Source organism: Paramisgurnus dabryanus, chromosome 10, assembly GCF_030506205.2.
Source record: "Paramisgurnus dabryanus chromosome 10, PD_genome_1.1, whole genome shotgun sequence".
Lineage (NCBI taxonomy): Eukaryota > Metazoa > Chordata > Actinopteri > Cypriniformes > Cobitidae > Paramisgurnus > Paramisgurnus dabryanus.
The window spans coordinates 28,062,300-28,078,656 of record NC_133346.1 but is presented as its reverse complement, the minus strand read 5'-3'; the positions used below and the strand labels follow the sequence as shown (position 1 = coordinate 28,078,656).

The 16,357-nt window shown below is 33.9% G+C and overlaps 1 protein-coding gene across 1 annotated transcript; it reads right to left on the bottom strand.

Moving 5' to 3' along the window:
• Positions 1–170: 170 nt before the first annotated feature.
• rassf6 (Ras association domain family member 6) lies at positions 171–14,295 on the bottom strand. The gene is made up of 11 exons (XM_065240575.2): positions 14,065–14,295; positions 13,120–13,197; positions 12,114–12,192; positions 9,942–10,087; positions 8,625–8,722; positions 8,262–8,452; positions 6,878–6,979; positions 6,724–6,775; positions 1,743–1,861; positions 1,557–1,654; positions 171–998 (listed from the first exon to the last, which is right to left on the bottom strand). The coding sequence occupies exons 2-11, from the start codon at positions 13,176–13,178 to the stop codon at positions 923–925; spliced, it is 1,020 nt and encodes a 339-aa protein (XP_065096647.1). The 5' UTR covers positions 13,179–13,197; positions 14,065–14,295; the 3' UTR covers positions 171–922.
• Positions 14,296–16,357: the final 2,062 nt, after the last annotated feature.

Below are 16,357 nucleotides of genomic sequence, written 5' to 3'. Positions count from 1 at the left end.
CTTATTTTCCCCATGATGATCTGTATCCGAGTGAAACAGCTTTTGAGATGAAAAAGGGGTGAAAAATGATTGGGTCATGTTGCTATTTACTAATCACTGCAATCTTTTACCCGACCACACCCACCTACCATACCATATGACCGGAAGTAGAGAGATCTTGTTTTTTTGGGGGGGGGGGGGGTGCGAGGGCACATGAAAAAATAATGAAGCTCACAAATAGTTTACAAAATAAGTTTGTAAAAAACACACAGTATTCCCTTTACAGTTTTTCATTTCAATGTAACTTTAAAGATATCAAGATTATATTTTCACAGAATGTTCTTTACACTATGTGGGAGAATTTTTATTTTCACAAAAAATACTTAAACTGGGTTTTCACACTCTGGTTCATATCATATTTAGCAAAGTGTTTGAGCTATGAAATATTTAGAAACGCCTTTCAAACGCCTTTAGGGAGTAAACAGATATATCCTTGAGAGTGAAGTTATTTGTCAAAGAATAAAAGTACCAGAAGGAATCTGTTGATTCATTTACAGGCTGATTGTGCTTTCCAAAAACAACTTTCCATTAGAAACACTGTGTTCTTATTTTCCAGTTACTGTTTTTATAACTTTTCAAGATGTACATCTTAAAAGCAAATGACAGGGCAAATGTCTAGCAATGCAATCATTGACAAATAAACTTATTTATTTGGTCCATTGCATGATAAATATTTAATTACAACAAAGTGAAAATATGTTACATTATTTACATTACACATACAGTAAGAGTAAAACAGCATTATAATATCCTACATGCATCTCAGATTGGCATTCTTCAGTAAGTCGATATCCCTGCAGTGATGTCATTCTTTTCCACATCTGTTTTCACTCAATTGGAGATGGTTTTCACTCATTATTTCACAATCTCACAAAGTCTTTATTCATACTGTTGTTTCAGTCTTAACTGGCAATTTTTGACGTAAGCATTGCAGTATAATATTGCGTTGATGTTCGTATCTGCAAAAAAAAAATATATATATATATGTTAAGGCCTTAAGTTACTAAACAATCGGTCTAAAGTTTGGACACCTTACTGCATGTTTGATACCTAAACTGTCTTAAAATAGATTTTTGCTTTCACAAATCTATGGTATGGGTGGGGAAAGAAAATCAGCCAGCATGTCCAAAAAATAGGAGAGACTGTTAAGGGAATTACCAATGCATGCAGTGCTGTAATCTAGTTAAATGCTGGTTACAGTAAAAAGAAGCTAAATATAAAACATTACATTTGCAAGTAGAGGTGCCAGTATTGTACCTTTTTGTCACTGGTACATTTTAAAAAGGTCCTAATATGTACCATTTAAGTACAGATATGTACCTTTGATATACCAGTATGTTGCTTTTAGGTACCAGCATGTACCTTAAAGGTATCTATATGTACCTTTTAGGTACAAAAGTGTACTTTTGAAAAGGTACCTCCTCAGTGACAATTTTTGTACCTCCGTGCACCTTTTTTCTGAGAGTGTACGGATAACAAAAAAAAAGAAATGCAATTATTTATTAATGGAGACTCACTTTGATATTATCCTTTGTATTTCTTGATTCTCTTGCTCCTCCAGTTTCTGCAGAACTACTCTTAAAATGGGCAACTCTAAATTGAGGTATTGAGCTACCTGTCAAACCAGTGGAAAACAAGATGTCAGTGTGGTTTCATCAGAGTAGGAAATATGCATTCTTGTGTTACTGGAGAGACAGACTCACATCAAGGCTAACTTCCTGTTCATCACTGTCCATGAGAAACATTTTCATAATGCTGCTCGATGGTCCTTGCAAAACCCGTTCCCACAATGGCATGTCCGTACTACTGAGCTTTCTTTTCTCTGTGAACATATGCGAAGAAGATCATTAAATCATTATACGGTATTCAATATGTTCCTGTAGCTTAGTTTGTAAAGCAATGTGTTAACAGCGCAAAAGTCATAGGTTCGAACACAAATACAGCACTGATAAAAATGTATACTCTGAATCATCTACTAAATTCATGAATGTTAATGCAAGCACAGTGAAACTGCATATGTACACAACAAGAACATTGTATCAAATGTTGTTTTGTCTAAAAGATACCTTCTTTAATATAAAATAATTCTGAAAAGTCCAAATGCAAAAATTATACTTAACTTTTACAAAACATACCAATAACTAATTCATCATCTGTTATTGGCCAAGGCATGCTATTATTCTACTGAATGTGGAACCCAAGGCATATGGCCCAGATTATCATAATGATTTGGAGGTTCTTCTGACAAGGCCCGGATTGGCTTATCGAAAGGGCCAGGAGAATTCCAGTGGGCTGGTTAGTTTTTTTTGGCTACGAGGGCCGGTGTTGTCATGCTACGTGGTTGAAGGTTGCTGTCCATAGGCTGCCAGCACTAACAATATTTTCCAACCCCACTCATGTAATTTTAGTTAAAAAAAGCTTTATGACCAAGCTGATTGTGTCCCGACCGCTTATTGGATGAATTCATGGGTCCATTAACATCTAAAACGCATGGAAAATGCAGAAAGTGACACTTTCTTCTGCTTTCCAAATCACTTGCCTGTAAACACGCCTGTTTTGTTTCAGATGTGCCTATATTTGAGGGTGCTTGCCACGCAGATTTAAAATAAATTTGAGCGCAACTTGATACATACGGCCTATAAAAGGAAAAGGATCTAGAAATCTTTCTTTTTTTATCTAAGGGGCCATTTGATACCTGGTATTAAGATGTGTTTTCGTCAATCGGATCACAAGTGTACAACACTAAAGACAGGTGTAAACAATATTCAAAGCGTTTTGAACTCGCCCATTTTCAACATCATTCAGAGATAGACGAAAACACATTTGTGGTGTAAACGGACATGTGGTCGAATGTTTTTGAATGTGTTCAAGCAGCCACAAAAGAGCCTACTTTCCACCCATTTATCTAATGTGATGTACCGAGCACAATGTTTTTTTCATCGGACAGGACTCTTAGTGCAAACACACAGTGCACAGCAGTGGTGTAGTCTACGTGATACGCAGGTATACGCCGTATACCCACTAGAAATTGTCAAGGATTTCCGTATACCCACTAAAAATAGCGCGAGGATGCGTAACAGCATGGTTTTGTGACATTTTTAAAGTTTAGTCATAATATAGATGTGAAGCATTGACCATTAGCATGCTACACTTGCTACTTTAGCGGGTTGAAATACATATTAGTCTATATACTTCATGCCGAACTGCGCGATCCGATCGGCGTATGAATTTCAATGAAATCAGATTACTATAGTGACGCGAAAGTAACTGGGGAACAGACTGGTGAGTGACAGCAAAAAACCGCGAGAGAGACTCCAGTTATCACATGGAGAAATCTGCTTTGACTCGCTCTCGCGGTACTTTGACATCACCAAGAGGTCTGCTTAGCGTCAAATGAAGTCGAACCTGCAGTGTAGCTGCTCACGCGACACTGTAAACAAACAGTCTAGAGAAGTGAACGAGTGCTGCAACATAAAATCCATAGAGTTTACAACGCACATGTGAGTAAACAACATTTAAATCATCAGTCCAGTTTATTACTTTATCTGGAGGTAAGGCTCCAAATGCAATAAAATAAGCCCGTAATTATATCCTGATGGTTTTTAGCTGCCTTCAGTTCCTCTGCATGTTTGCTTGTGCTTCACAGTGTTAAACTTCCCTTCTCTGTGTTCATTTATATATCTACGTTCAAGATGTATATGATCTTAAACTTCTGTGAGGAAATTCATCTCTGCGTTGATGTTCAGTTCAGACTTGCAAATTAAAGATAATTTTCTTCACTTTGGTTTGGGTGTTTAATATTAGGCTACATGATGGTCTTGTAATAATAGTTAAGTATAAGCCTATTTTCATTTTTAGACAATGCTTATATTATATGCAAAAATAAGCTTTTATATCAATGACTATGCAAATTAGAGTTAATTCATGGTCATCTTAAATGTGTATTAATTAAAAACATTTACACCATTAAATTACACATGGTAATGTTATCAATAGTTGTCAGATAATAGCTGTTGAAAGAGTGGATATTTTGTTCTCCTTCAATGCACGTGTTAGCCACAGATTGAAGATTTATTTAAGTAAGGGATAATGTAGAGGCAGCCGGTAGTTATCGGGAAATAAGCCCCGACAGTGTGATCAGGACCCGACGCGAAGCGGAGGGTCTTGAATCACACTGAAGGGGCTTATTTCCCGATAACTACCGGCTGACTCTACATTATCCCGCTTATTACACGGCTACTTGTCACATAAGAAAAAAAACTGGACATGAATATGAATTTGAAACATTTTATTGGCATATTTGTTTTAAATTAACATTTTTATCCTTCCGCGAAACTTTGCACAGATGCATAAAATGATCGTAATACCTTATTAAGATCCTCTGCTTCATACTTGTCTGTCTCCATTTTTTTCTCTTTTAGCCAGTCTTTGAGAAGTTTTAATGCCCATTCTGTATTTTTTTGTGTGTTGGCTTCGTAGCTGTCATGCTCTATTTTGTCAAGTTCAGTCTCAGTAGCTGTCTGTGTCTTGTCGTGGTTGTCCAGTGTTTGTCACAAGATGGCGCCAAACAGACAGTAATCTTTATTGATCTTTATTGGCGCGGAGCGATCTTACTCGTAAAAGTAGTCCGGCTATGCGTTATTATTTTGGAGCGGTTATTATTCGAAAAGAACGAACCTGCAAATGTCTCAACTGACCAATCAGAATCAAGCATTCCAGAGAGCCGTGTAATAATTTTAATTAACAGTTAAATAACTTTTGTTCCTGAGTTAGATGTTGATTAACACTAAACCAGTCTTAAAATCAGTCCAGTTTCCCCAGCTGTAGACCATTGGCTCTAAAGTCTTTTTTTTCTTAAAAAAGAGAACACATTCAGTTTATGTGTTTATGAGTACACTTTCAGAATGCTCTTAGTTACATGAATATCTATACTGTCTGTATGCATCTGTGAGTGTGGTGGTGCTTATGAGGTGTCGCGCTAGGACGAGTAAGCATAAGGGTGAGATGGAAAAATCACAGTCACTACAAAAATCTAGACTACACCACTGGTGCACAGCGCCATCTTTAGGCTTTCAATGATTAAACTAAAGCAGCTGCTCTCCGCCTCTTTCATTAGTTTCATTTTGTGAGCGTGTGAAAATTTCATCAATTGGTCTGAAATATCTCGAGAAAGGTCTTACGTATACACGTGCAAAACACTGTTCAGTTTGTTTACTAACAACACAAGCAGTGGACTCTGACATAATATTAGTTCACGTCAATTTAAACCTGTCATTTTTCCCACAGTCTCCCACAGCCCACAGTCTCCACAGACCATCCCCTCAAAGTAATCAGGACAGAAGTGGTCAAAAGTGGACAAAAGAGACAGATTTAAATACCCAGTGTAAACGTGAATGTATCTCTCTCATCCACTTGTGATCTGATCGACGAAAACACAACTTAACACCAGGGGTGAACAGCCCCTAAGTCGAAGATGTAACAATAAATTGTCTATAAATTGTCATTATCGTCTATTGCAAGAGTAACAAAAATCTATTTGATGCAATATATATATATATATATATATATATATATATATATATATATATATATATATATATATATATATATATATATTTTACACAAAGTAGCCTACACTGCAAAAAAGACTTTCTTGAGCAAATGAGCAAATGACCTAAGAAAATAAGTCTATTGTAAGAGCCATTTGTCTTGTAAAGGTGTCGACTAGGTGTCACTGTTCTATATTCAATGAATATAGGTAGGAACCTTCCTTCAGGTGACAGGTGTTGCTGGAGGAAGGTGAACACACAGTTTTTTGACCGTATCACAAGGCCATGCTGTTACAACAATGCAACACATTGAATAAAATGAATACTCTGAGCATTCAAATGGTGAGTGGACATTGATTTAATGACAGTTAACTTAAGCCAAGTGAGCGCGTACAAAATACACCATCCAGCAACCCTCAGCTGCTTTAAGTATAGACTTAGCTGCTTCACTAGTTTTTAGACAAAACATATCGAATTTAAGTGCATTTTTGCTTAAAACAAGCAAAAAAATCTGCCAATGGAATAAGACATTTTTTGCTGAATTTTTCTTGTATTAAGTAAATTCTTTTCCAAACTTTTTCAAACCAACAGGTAAAGACCGAAAAAACTGAAATTGAGGGTAAAAACAAAAACATATATGTTCCCTTTCAGAAGTTTTTGAATAAGCTTACTTTTAATATTTAATATTAACACACCTTATGGTATTGATGATGGTAAAATCATAATTGTTTAGGCTACTGAAATAATATTATTGAAAAATACAATGAATTGCAAGCCTGCAGAGAACAGTGCACTACTGCAGACTTACAGTATGTAGGCTACTGAGGATTTAATCATATTATTTAAATATAGTCAGTCGTGAATTATAAATGGGCTGGTCTAAGCCATGAAACTTTGTGGTTGAAAATAAGTCCTACTCTGGCCCTGCGTCTGACCAGGGTTAGAAACCATATAACTGCATAGCAACCACTTGGACAACCTAGCAACCACACAGTCGCATTCTCTAAGTATTTGTTAAAAATGTAAAAATCTATCTAATGATATCTAATATCTTAAACCGCTTCAAATGGCAATTTGGGGGATGATGGCAAAAAATATGTGAAATGTGAAACTTGGGTATAATAATTTTACATACCTCCACTTTGATGAATACAGTAGAGGGCAAATTCATTTGGACTGTTTTCTATCTGCATGGAGAAAAAAAAACTTTTTAAGTAAAACAAATCTTTAAGTTGAATCAGTTAAAGTGAAGCTGGAAAAAATGATTTATAATAAGAAGGAAAACTAACTTTAAATTTGTGAAGCAGTTGAGTTATCACTTCCTGTGTTGTCATGTTGCTGTCAATGTGGACATTTGTTGTTGCTCCAAATGACGGTGTGAAAACGGACGTCTGCATAAACAACATGACTCAGAAATTCTCAGAAATATTTTTCAGGATTTTCAAAAATGTACTGACCTCACATCACTGCTAAAAACATTTTAGTAATAAAATGCAGTCAGGTCGACCCAGTCATTTAATTTATACTTTATTAAAATATTTAGACGCTAACACATTATGCCGCATTTAAAGGGATAGTTCACCCAAAAATAAAAAAAATGATGTCATCATTTCCTCACTCTCATGTTGTTCTAAACTGTCTGAATTAGTTTATTTTAATGAACACAAAATAAGATATTTTGATAAATGATGGTATGCACAAAGCTTTTTGTAACCATTGACTTCCATAGTTGGAATAAAAATATATGACGAAATTCAATGGGTTCCTCATCTGTGTACTTCAGATGTTATTTATCAAAATATCTTCTTCATCATTTATCAAAATACTTCCAAAATATTTGTTTTCCTACTGTGGAAGTCAATGGTTACAAAAAGCTGTGTGCTTACCATCATTTTTCAAAATATCTTATTTTGTTTTCATCAATAAAAAAATAATAATAATGCCAATAATACAGGTTTTGAACAATATGAGGGCGAGTAAATGATGACAGAATTTTCATTTTTGGGTGAACTATCCCTTTAAAGAGTTTACCCAGCCTGATCTTACAAGAATTCATACATATTTTACGAGTTGGCTAATTTGTATGAATGTATACAAATTTAATCGTGCAAAAACTTAACATTATTATGAAAAAACAACAACGAAACCAAAACGCACCTAACCCCAACGTCACAGGTGTCAAGGCAAATCATAAAAAAAACTTATGAATGTGGTCGTATGAATTAATACGAATTAGCCAACCTGTAAAATATTTACAAATTCTCGCATTGCATTGGTTTACATATAATATTTTTAACATTTTGTTTGTTAAATCTACCGATCCCCTAAGGTGACATTGGAGTAAAAAAATCTAACGTTTAGTTTCATGTGCAGATGTGAAACTTTCATGTGCTCACACGAAACCTTCATGTGCAGATTTTTTTTTAAAGTTTAGTTTGGCATGCTCACAAGAAACTATCACGCGCACAGGTACGCGAAAATTTCATGTGAGCACGCGATAGTTTCATGTGCACACAAAAGTAAACTTTATAAATTTCTAAATCTCAAGCATTGTGCATAATACATTGGTTACTTTTTTGCTTATAGGTCTGCAAATCATTTCTTGGCCCTTCTCTGCAGTCAAATTTTGTGTCTCCAGTTTGTATAACATGTTTGTAATTTAAAACTTCAAACCTTGTAGTTGTAGAAGTGTCCATTGATGGAGAAGCGATAGTTTCTGTTCTTCTGTCTCTCTGTCATCCTTTTACTCTTCACCCTCATTTTCACGAGTGAGGCATCGCTCATTGTTCGAAACAAATTTGTGTCATCACTGGCTGACTTCTGCCGAAAAGGCCTTAACGTCTTGCTTTCATATTCAATGTAATCTATAAAGAGATTTGTGTTTGTATTACCTATTATGTAAAATGTACAGGTAGAATCAAACTTGGTTTGTGGTTTGTTAATTAGACAGTTTTTTTATTTGAGACTTAAATCAACAATCTCCAAGAAAATAATAAATAGATATATGTTGTCACACATTCAGTTTGACTATGTTACCTTCATTAGGATCGTCAGGTTTGGATCCATCTTGAATAACTTCTGTTAGCTCATCAATATGATGAAGGTCATCAAACTCTCCCCACCGTGTCATACCCCTGTCAGTCATGAGACATCTTATTACATCACCATATAACTAGATTTAAAAACTATACAGTTTTGTAGTTTTTAACTAAAAAAAAACTTCTACAATGTTGTACTTTTTACATTGTGTTAGACAAGATTTAGTCTTCTTTTTACACTATTAGTCATATCACAATCTCCATCTTATTCTTTTATACTGTAGGTGCCATATTTAAAACTTATGTCCCTGGTGAACTCATAATTTAATTAGTTTACAGTCTAACTACATTATGTCTCAGTTATGTATATGATAACAGACAATTCAAGCTGTAATCATTATTTGATGTGCCAATGCAACAAGTCAATAAAATACTGATTTACAATGCACTACACATATTGTCTGTCATTTAGTTTGTTAGTTAAGTATATCTGGCCCAATGATAAGTGGATGCTTGTTAGTGATGTTACTTTTAAAACAGTCTAAAGTAAAAGTTCATATATTTTTTCATCCAAACTAAAAAATTCTTTAAAACAAAGTGTCTTAAAACATTGCAATTTTTCCGCATTGTTCAACTTAATAAATTTTTTTATCTTTTTGGTCTCTTTTCAGGTCTTAATTATGGGGACAATTTTGGCTGCTTCATTGATATAACTGTTTTTGCACTGTAAAAAATATTTGTTGCATTCAACTTAAAAGATAAGTTACCTGGTTGCCTAAAAATGTTAAGTTTATTCAAATTAACTAAACTAACCAAAAATATTAGTTAACTCAAAAAAGTAAGTTACCTGGTTTTGAGTTAATTCAACTTAAAAAATTATTTGCCACAATAATGTTTACACAACTTTTTTAATGTACGCACCTGAGAATTATATTATAATTTTTTTTTTAGCTTTTGCGCGCATAAAATAGTTTTTTTATCTGGCCCTGAACATCCTCAGCTAGTGAGGTCATGCTATGCTTTGATACTTACTGCACTACTTGCCACAGTGTTATCAAACCAATAAAACTGAAAATTTCAGGGATCAGTTCGCTAAAATACCAATGTTTATCTACACATATTTAAAAAAAATTGTATCAAAAATATAATCACTGCTATCCAAATTAAAACAAAGCCACAGATCTGATCTGTATTCTTTATCAATCCTGCCTGAGAATTCAGATCTGAGATTTAAATGGATTAAATATTTATATGATTGCTTTTAGACAACATCATGTAATACTGATAAACAAAATGTTAAACTAAAAATATTAACCTTTTGCTTCCAAGTGGACTGATGGGGTCGGGTGACTTGATTGAAGACTCGCCTGGAAAAACCTCATCTTGTATTTTTAGTTGAATAGGTTTCTTCACCCCCCAGGAGATGACAAGTAGTCCTTCAAATGTCACCTGTCCTGCGCTCTGTCAAAGAAGATGAAGACGTGAAAAATCAATGACGTGCTATTCTATTCACTGGCTGAAGAGGGCAGCAAAAACTTATCAAGGTCCATCTGGGCATCTTCTGGTAAATGTAATTCATTTAATATGTGACCCTGGACCAAATAACCATTATTTAAAAAGAGCAATATTTGGCCGAGATAGAACTATATAAAAATCTGGAATCTGAGGGTGCAGAAAATGGCCTTTAAAGTTGAAGTCCTTAGCAACGGCATCAACTCACAAAAAAAGTAATTTTTGATATATTTATAGTAAGTAGGAAATTCACAAAATATCCATATGAAACATAATATTTACTTAATAACCTATTAATTTTAAACAGTTTGTGTTGAAAAGTGGTGGGGACAAAAGATCAGATGAAAAAACATTACAGAAGGGCGGGAATAATATTGAATAATGGCGCATCAAAAATGGGCATAGTGTAGGCCGTTCAACAACACAAAAATACTCAGCATAAACCCAACAAAGTCTTAAATTCTTAAATTAAGATGCTTTTTCTTGATGAGCAAAATGACCTAAGAAAATAAGTCTAGTTTTTAGACCAAAAATATGAAATTTTTGTGATTTTGTGCATAAAACAAGCAAAAAATTCTGCTAATGGGGTAAGCAAAAAATCTTACAAAGTTTTCTTGAACACCAAATTCAAGAAAAAAATGCTTACCCCATTGGCAGATTTTTTTGCTTGTTTTATGAACAAAGTCACTTAAATTTGATATTTTTGGTCTAAAAACTAGATCAAGAAAAATCATCTTAATTTAATAATTTTTAGATATTTTTAATGTAAACAGGACACAAATACTAAGAATTTTTTTCTTGAAAATCTGACTTTCTTACTTAGTATTTTTGTCTTGTTTTCAGTAGAACTATCAAAAAATTCTTAAATCAAGATGTATTTTCTTGAATAGCAAAATGATGTAAGAAAATAAGTCTAGTTTTGAGACAAAAACTATACAATTTAAGTGAATTTGTGCTCAAAAACAAGCAAAAATATCAATGGGGTGAGAAATTTTTGCTTAAATTAAGTGTTTAATAAAAAAAAATCTTATTTTTAGATTTTTTTGCTCACCCCATTGGCAGATATTTTTGCTTGTTTTAATTACAAAATCACTTAAATTGTATATTGTCTAAAACTATGCTTATTTTCTTAGGTCATTTTGCTCATCAAGAAAAATCCTCTTGATTTAAGAATTTTTAGATATTTCTACTGAAAACAAGACAAAAATAGTAAGTAAGAAAGTTATTTTTGCAATGTGTCGCACAGGTATTGTTTGATTTTTCATAACATTTAAACCAAATGCTTTCAAAAAGTGGTTAAAAAGCCTCTTTCTTTGTCTACTTTGAAACAATAAAATATTATAAAAAAAATGTGAGTTATGTGATTTATTTATTTTTTACTTGACTGTGACTTGACCCTGTCTGTGAAATTCAGGTTAAAGTCTCCTAATCTAATAATGAGATCAGGAGCATCAATGTTTCCTCAAAGTTTACTCAGTCAATATTAAATATATCAAGATTCCATCTTCACATTATGTTCTTTACTTCATGTATGATTTTATGTAGAAAACAGTAAATCACAAAACAAATTACATTTTCACAGTCAGGGCCACATTTGCTTTCACACTTATAATGAATGCATAAGAATCCAAAAGGATACTAAGGTAACACTTTAAAATAAGGTTGTTAAGTAAACATTAGTAAATGCATTAACTTACACTAACTAATGAACAATATAATTTTTCAGAATGCATTAAGTTTGTTAATGTTAGTTTATGTCAATACATTTATTCATGTTAGTTCATGGTGCATTAACTAATGTTAACAGTTACAATGCTTGCATTTATAAATGTATTAGTAAATGCTGAAATTAACATAAACAAAGATTAGTAAATGCTGTAGAAGCATTGATCATTGTTAGTTTGTGTTAGCTAATCCGACAAATACAACCTTATAGTAAAGTGTTACTGATAATTATTATAGAAATATGCTTTACCTCATGAGCAGTGAGCTGCAGATGTGTTTTGTCTTTGAGAAAGCAGTTGTAGGTATTCAATAGAGAGATAAATTCAGCCCTTTATAAAACATAAATTGAGAAAGTAACAAAAAATGATAATTCAGTTTTTAATTTTGATATAGAAAGATATGTTTATAGTTTATATCTTCCTCCTATTTATCATGTAAACGTCAACATTGAATATTTTTGTATAGTGAACCTGTTTGTAAATAAATAAAATAAATATATAAAAACAGATACAATATATAAGTTATACAGTGCAATCTAGAACTCTGAGACCATTACTGAAAATGCAATGCAACATTTGTTTTTTTAAAAATATACAACTATTAACTATTATAAGTTCTTATTTCTATTAATTTAGGTTTAACTAATAATGTAACATCAACTAGATTTTTTTCTATGTGCCTCTTGCTGACATGGTTTCCACATGTCAGCACGTTTCAAAAACACCTTGTGTGCCTCGTTGGAAGCAAGGAAATCTGACCGTTGTACAAATGCAATGTCAAATATTTGCCTACATTTGATTATTGGCCTAGAAATTGTGCAGAGTCGCATTTCTTTAATTTTTGTTTTCTTCACTCTAAATTCTGCTGGGTTATTTTTAACCCAACGCTGTATAAATAGTGGACAGAACACATGTTGGGTTATAAATAAACCTAAGCTGGGTCGTTGTTACCCAACCATGAGTTGAAACAAACAACCCAGCATAGGTTTGTTTGTTTATTTATTTATGTTCAATCTTAACCCAGCTTTGGTTAAAAATAATCCAGCAGAATTTAGAGTGTTGTTTTATATTATAACTTTTCCGCACATCAATACCTTGTTTATTTACAAGTTTCAATATCAAATAAAATTCCAGGTTTTATAAGGTCTCAGATTTTTAGACACCACTAATTTCAAGTATGTCAGGTGATTTCATTAACTTCTTTTACTCATTAAAATATATTTAAAACATATCTGCATTACAATAATAATCACTTACCTGGAGCAAGACCTTCCTGCACCAATTTGAACAATAGAGGGTAACTCGCCCGCATTCATTTCAACAAACCAGCCAGATCTACAAAGAAAGTAAACTGTTGATCCTGCATGTCACATTGGATAACTGACAGTTCAGGAATGCAGGCATTCAAGTCAAGACTGTTTATGCCAGGATATTCATTTAAAAGTTTTTCTGACTGTGTCCAAACATGTTTTGGCTACATTAACAGAACATCTGGTATTTGGGTTAGGGTGTCCCAAATAATCCATACTAATGTGTGAGTACTGTAGCATGCAGACCCCTATTGGACCCTGGATTTCTTTCCTAACATGTTAGAGTAAGCTGTAAGAAAAAAGCCTGCAGCTCTTGTTTGTTTAGTGTTGTTTGAGTTGTACTTTCACTTTGCCTGCTCAGGGCATTAAATTCATTGAATCTGTGCTCTGAGGGAGTGGTGTGGTTATTCAAGTCAGTGCACGCTTTGTGAAAACCACAGGTACTAATCGAGATTCGCGGCAAACACAGCTTTAAAAGGATTTTGACTGACAAAAGATATGCATCTGTATGTAAATACGCCGGGTCAACAGCACTGCTTTCGATGCAGTGTGGAGTAAATGGCCTAGTGCAATCACACAATAGAAAATAAGAATCAATCCAATGAGAATGTGTTGAATTAAAATTACATCCAATTTCATAAAACAACAATAAGTATTTTTCTTGCATATCCTTAACACACATTTTTTGTGACCATGACTAAAGTGTGCAGTCCATACTTCCTTAGCCACTGTAACTGGTGACAAGACTGCATAATCTTTCAGTCACTTTTGAATGAAGACATCAAGTACAAACAAAGTGTGAAGCACACTGCTCATAGACAACCCCAGATTTTTTAAAAACATAAATCCTATAGTAGCACGTAGAAACATTAGCACATTAAAGGTTACTCACCTGCTGCCTGATTACATCCAATATAAGTGGACTCAAACAAAAATAGGTGACATATCTCTTCCCGAGCCACAGCTATCGGGTCAGATAAAAGGAGCTGGGCAATGAGGGACAGACCTGTAGAGAAACTGTCAGGTGTTTTCCTGTAGTTTGTGACGCTGTTGTGCTGTAACTTGATCTAACTCACCTCTTCAAAGTGCATTCTGGGAATGCTTACCAATGCAGTGAATGTATGAACACACCCATAGGTATGAATCTCTAAGCTTGAATACCTCACCGGAAAAGGGAGGGTTTATTTTAGTGTGTAAGTGACGTACTGATAGACAGTTGTGGTACGTACTATAAAATATTTGAATAATGAATGCCAGTAAAACATGATTTTTAATACAAATTTCAAGGTCATAGCAAAACCTTCTTAATTTAAAGAAAGTTTATAGGCAAGTCAATTTTAAATGTAGGCAAAATTTAGTTTAATTAATTTGTTATTTTTTCAAAAAACTAAAGAATAAATTTTCAAATTATGTATTGGTTTTCAAGTATCTGACAGCTGTATTAAGTAGATTTAGTATTTATTTTTTATAATATTTTATATTATTTTATATTATTTTATATATTTTAAACAATGATAAAACATATCAACAAATAAAATAAAATAAAATCAACAAATAAAAGATAGTTGGAGTTGATTATACAAAAAAGTAGCCCCTCAGAGATGGTTTTATCCATCGTTGAATGTCCTTGCTCACAAAAAGGTTGGAGACCCCTGGTTTACAGACACTCCCAATAGAGACAAGATTCAGAAAAATTACGAAACCAATGCTCTTTGACCGTCAACCTTTGTCCAGATTTTTAAAGAGCAGTAAGAAGATCCCACTCTATTTTATACTCACTTGAAATATGCCAATGTATTCATAGCAATTTTGAAACACACACTGTATGTTGTATACTCATACATCATGCACTTTTTAAACTGCATTTGCATTAAATTCATTTATCATCTAAATTGCAGCTGCTAAAATATGCAAATTCAAAGATCATCCGCAAGAAGAAATGTTTACAAAAAAGTTGCACAACAGGTAAACCCAGACTGGTTGTACTTTATCAACACTGTAGATTGGGACATGCAATCTCTGGACTTGCTAAACAGGACTGAGCCATTGTGCCATTACTAGAATGAATGGTATATAGTGTTGATGCAGTTCTCTTACTACACAAGAGATGGCAGTATAAATTAAATAACAAAACATCACATAAAGAACAAGACAGTGAGGCTGTATGGGTGTATTTGTACATTTATAATTTCTACAAAACAAAATATACACTCTAAAAAAACAAACGGTGCTATATAGCACCAAAACAATTGCTTTGGATCGTAACGATAGAAGAACCATTTTAGTGCCATATAGCACCAGTGAAGCACCAGTGAAGCACCAGTGAAGCACCAGTGAAGCACCATATAGGGGCCATATAGCACCACATATGGTTCTACATAGCACTATATGGTTCTACACAGGTGCTTCACTGGTGCTTCACTGGTTCTTCACCGGTGCTATATGGCACTAAAAATGGTTCTTCTATCGTTACGATCCAAAGCAACTGTTTTGGTGCTATATAGCACCGTTTGTTTTTTAGAGTGTACTGCAGCTTGACATAACTAGACAGATGTATTTGTATTATAAAAAAAAGCCAAATATTAAGTTGTATTAGCTTATTTTTTTATATTTTTCAAGTTATCTCGATGCCCCTTTGTTGAGAGCCCCCTACTATATGTGGGCCCCAGCTTAATCCCTGGTTAAGAAACACTGGGATGGATGGATAGAATTCAACACTCTGTATTTTGGACCAGGGTGCGATTTGTAAAAAAATCATAATGGGTGTGTTTTTCAAATATTTTCATTTATGAAGTTATGACAAAAAGCATATTTGGCGTGCTGTTTGAGGGTAGGGCTCAGAGCTCGGAATTTTAGCTTGAACCCAGACAGTGTTCTAATTGAAGGGGGTCTGGGGGGTCCCGGACCTGCTATAAGCCTTGGGGGACCCCCCATAAAGCGCAAAATATTAATTAGGGGGGTCCCCTGGTTTTTATTAAAATTATAATACTACATAAATTTAAAATTCTCATGTTGCGCTGTAACAAAGCGATAGGCTACTGTCCGTTATTTGTCCCAATTTCGCAACAAACTAATTCAAATGATTTCTGTCTGAAATAAATATAAACTCGCAAGTGCGCCTCATGCTGTTTTCTGCAGGAATTGACAGACAAATTAATGTCTCTGTCTGCGTGTGGATTATTTTC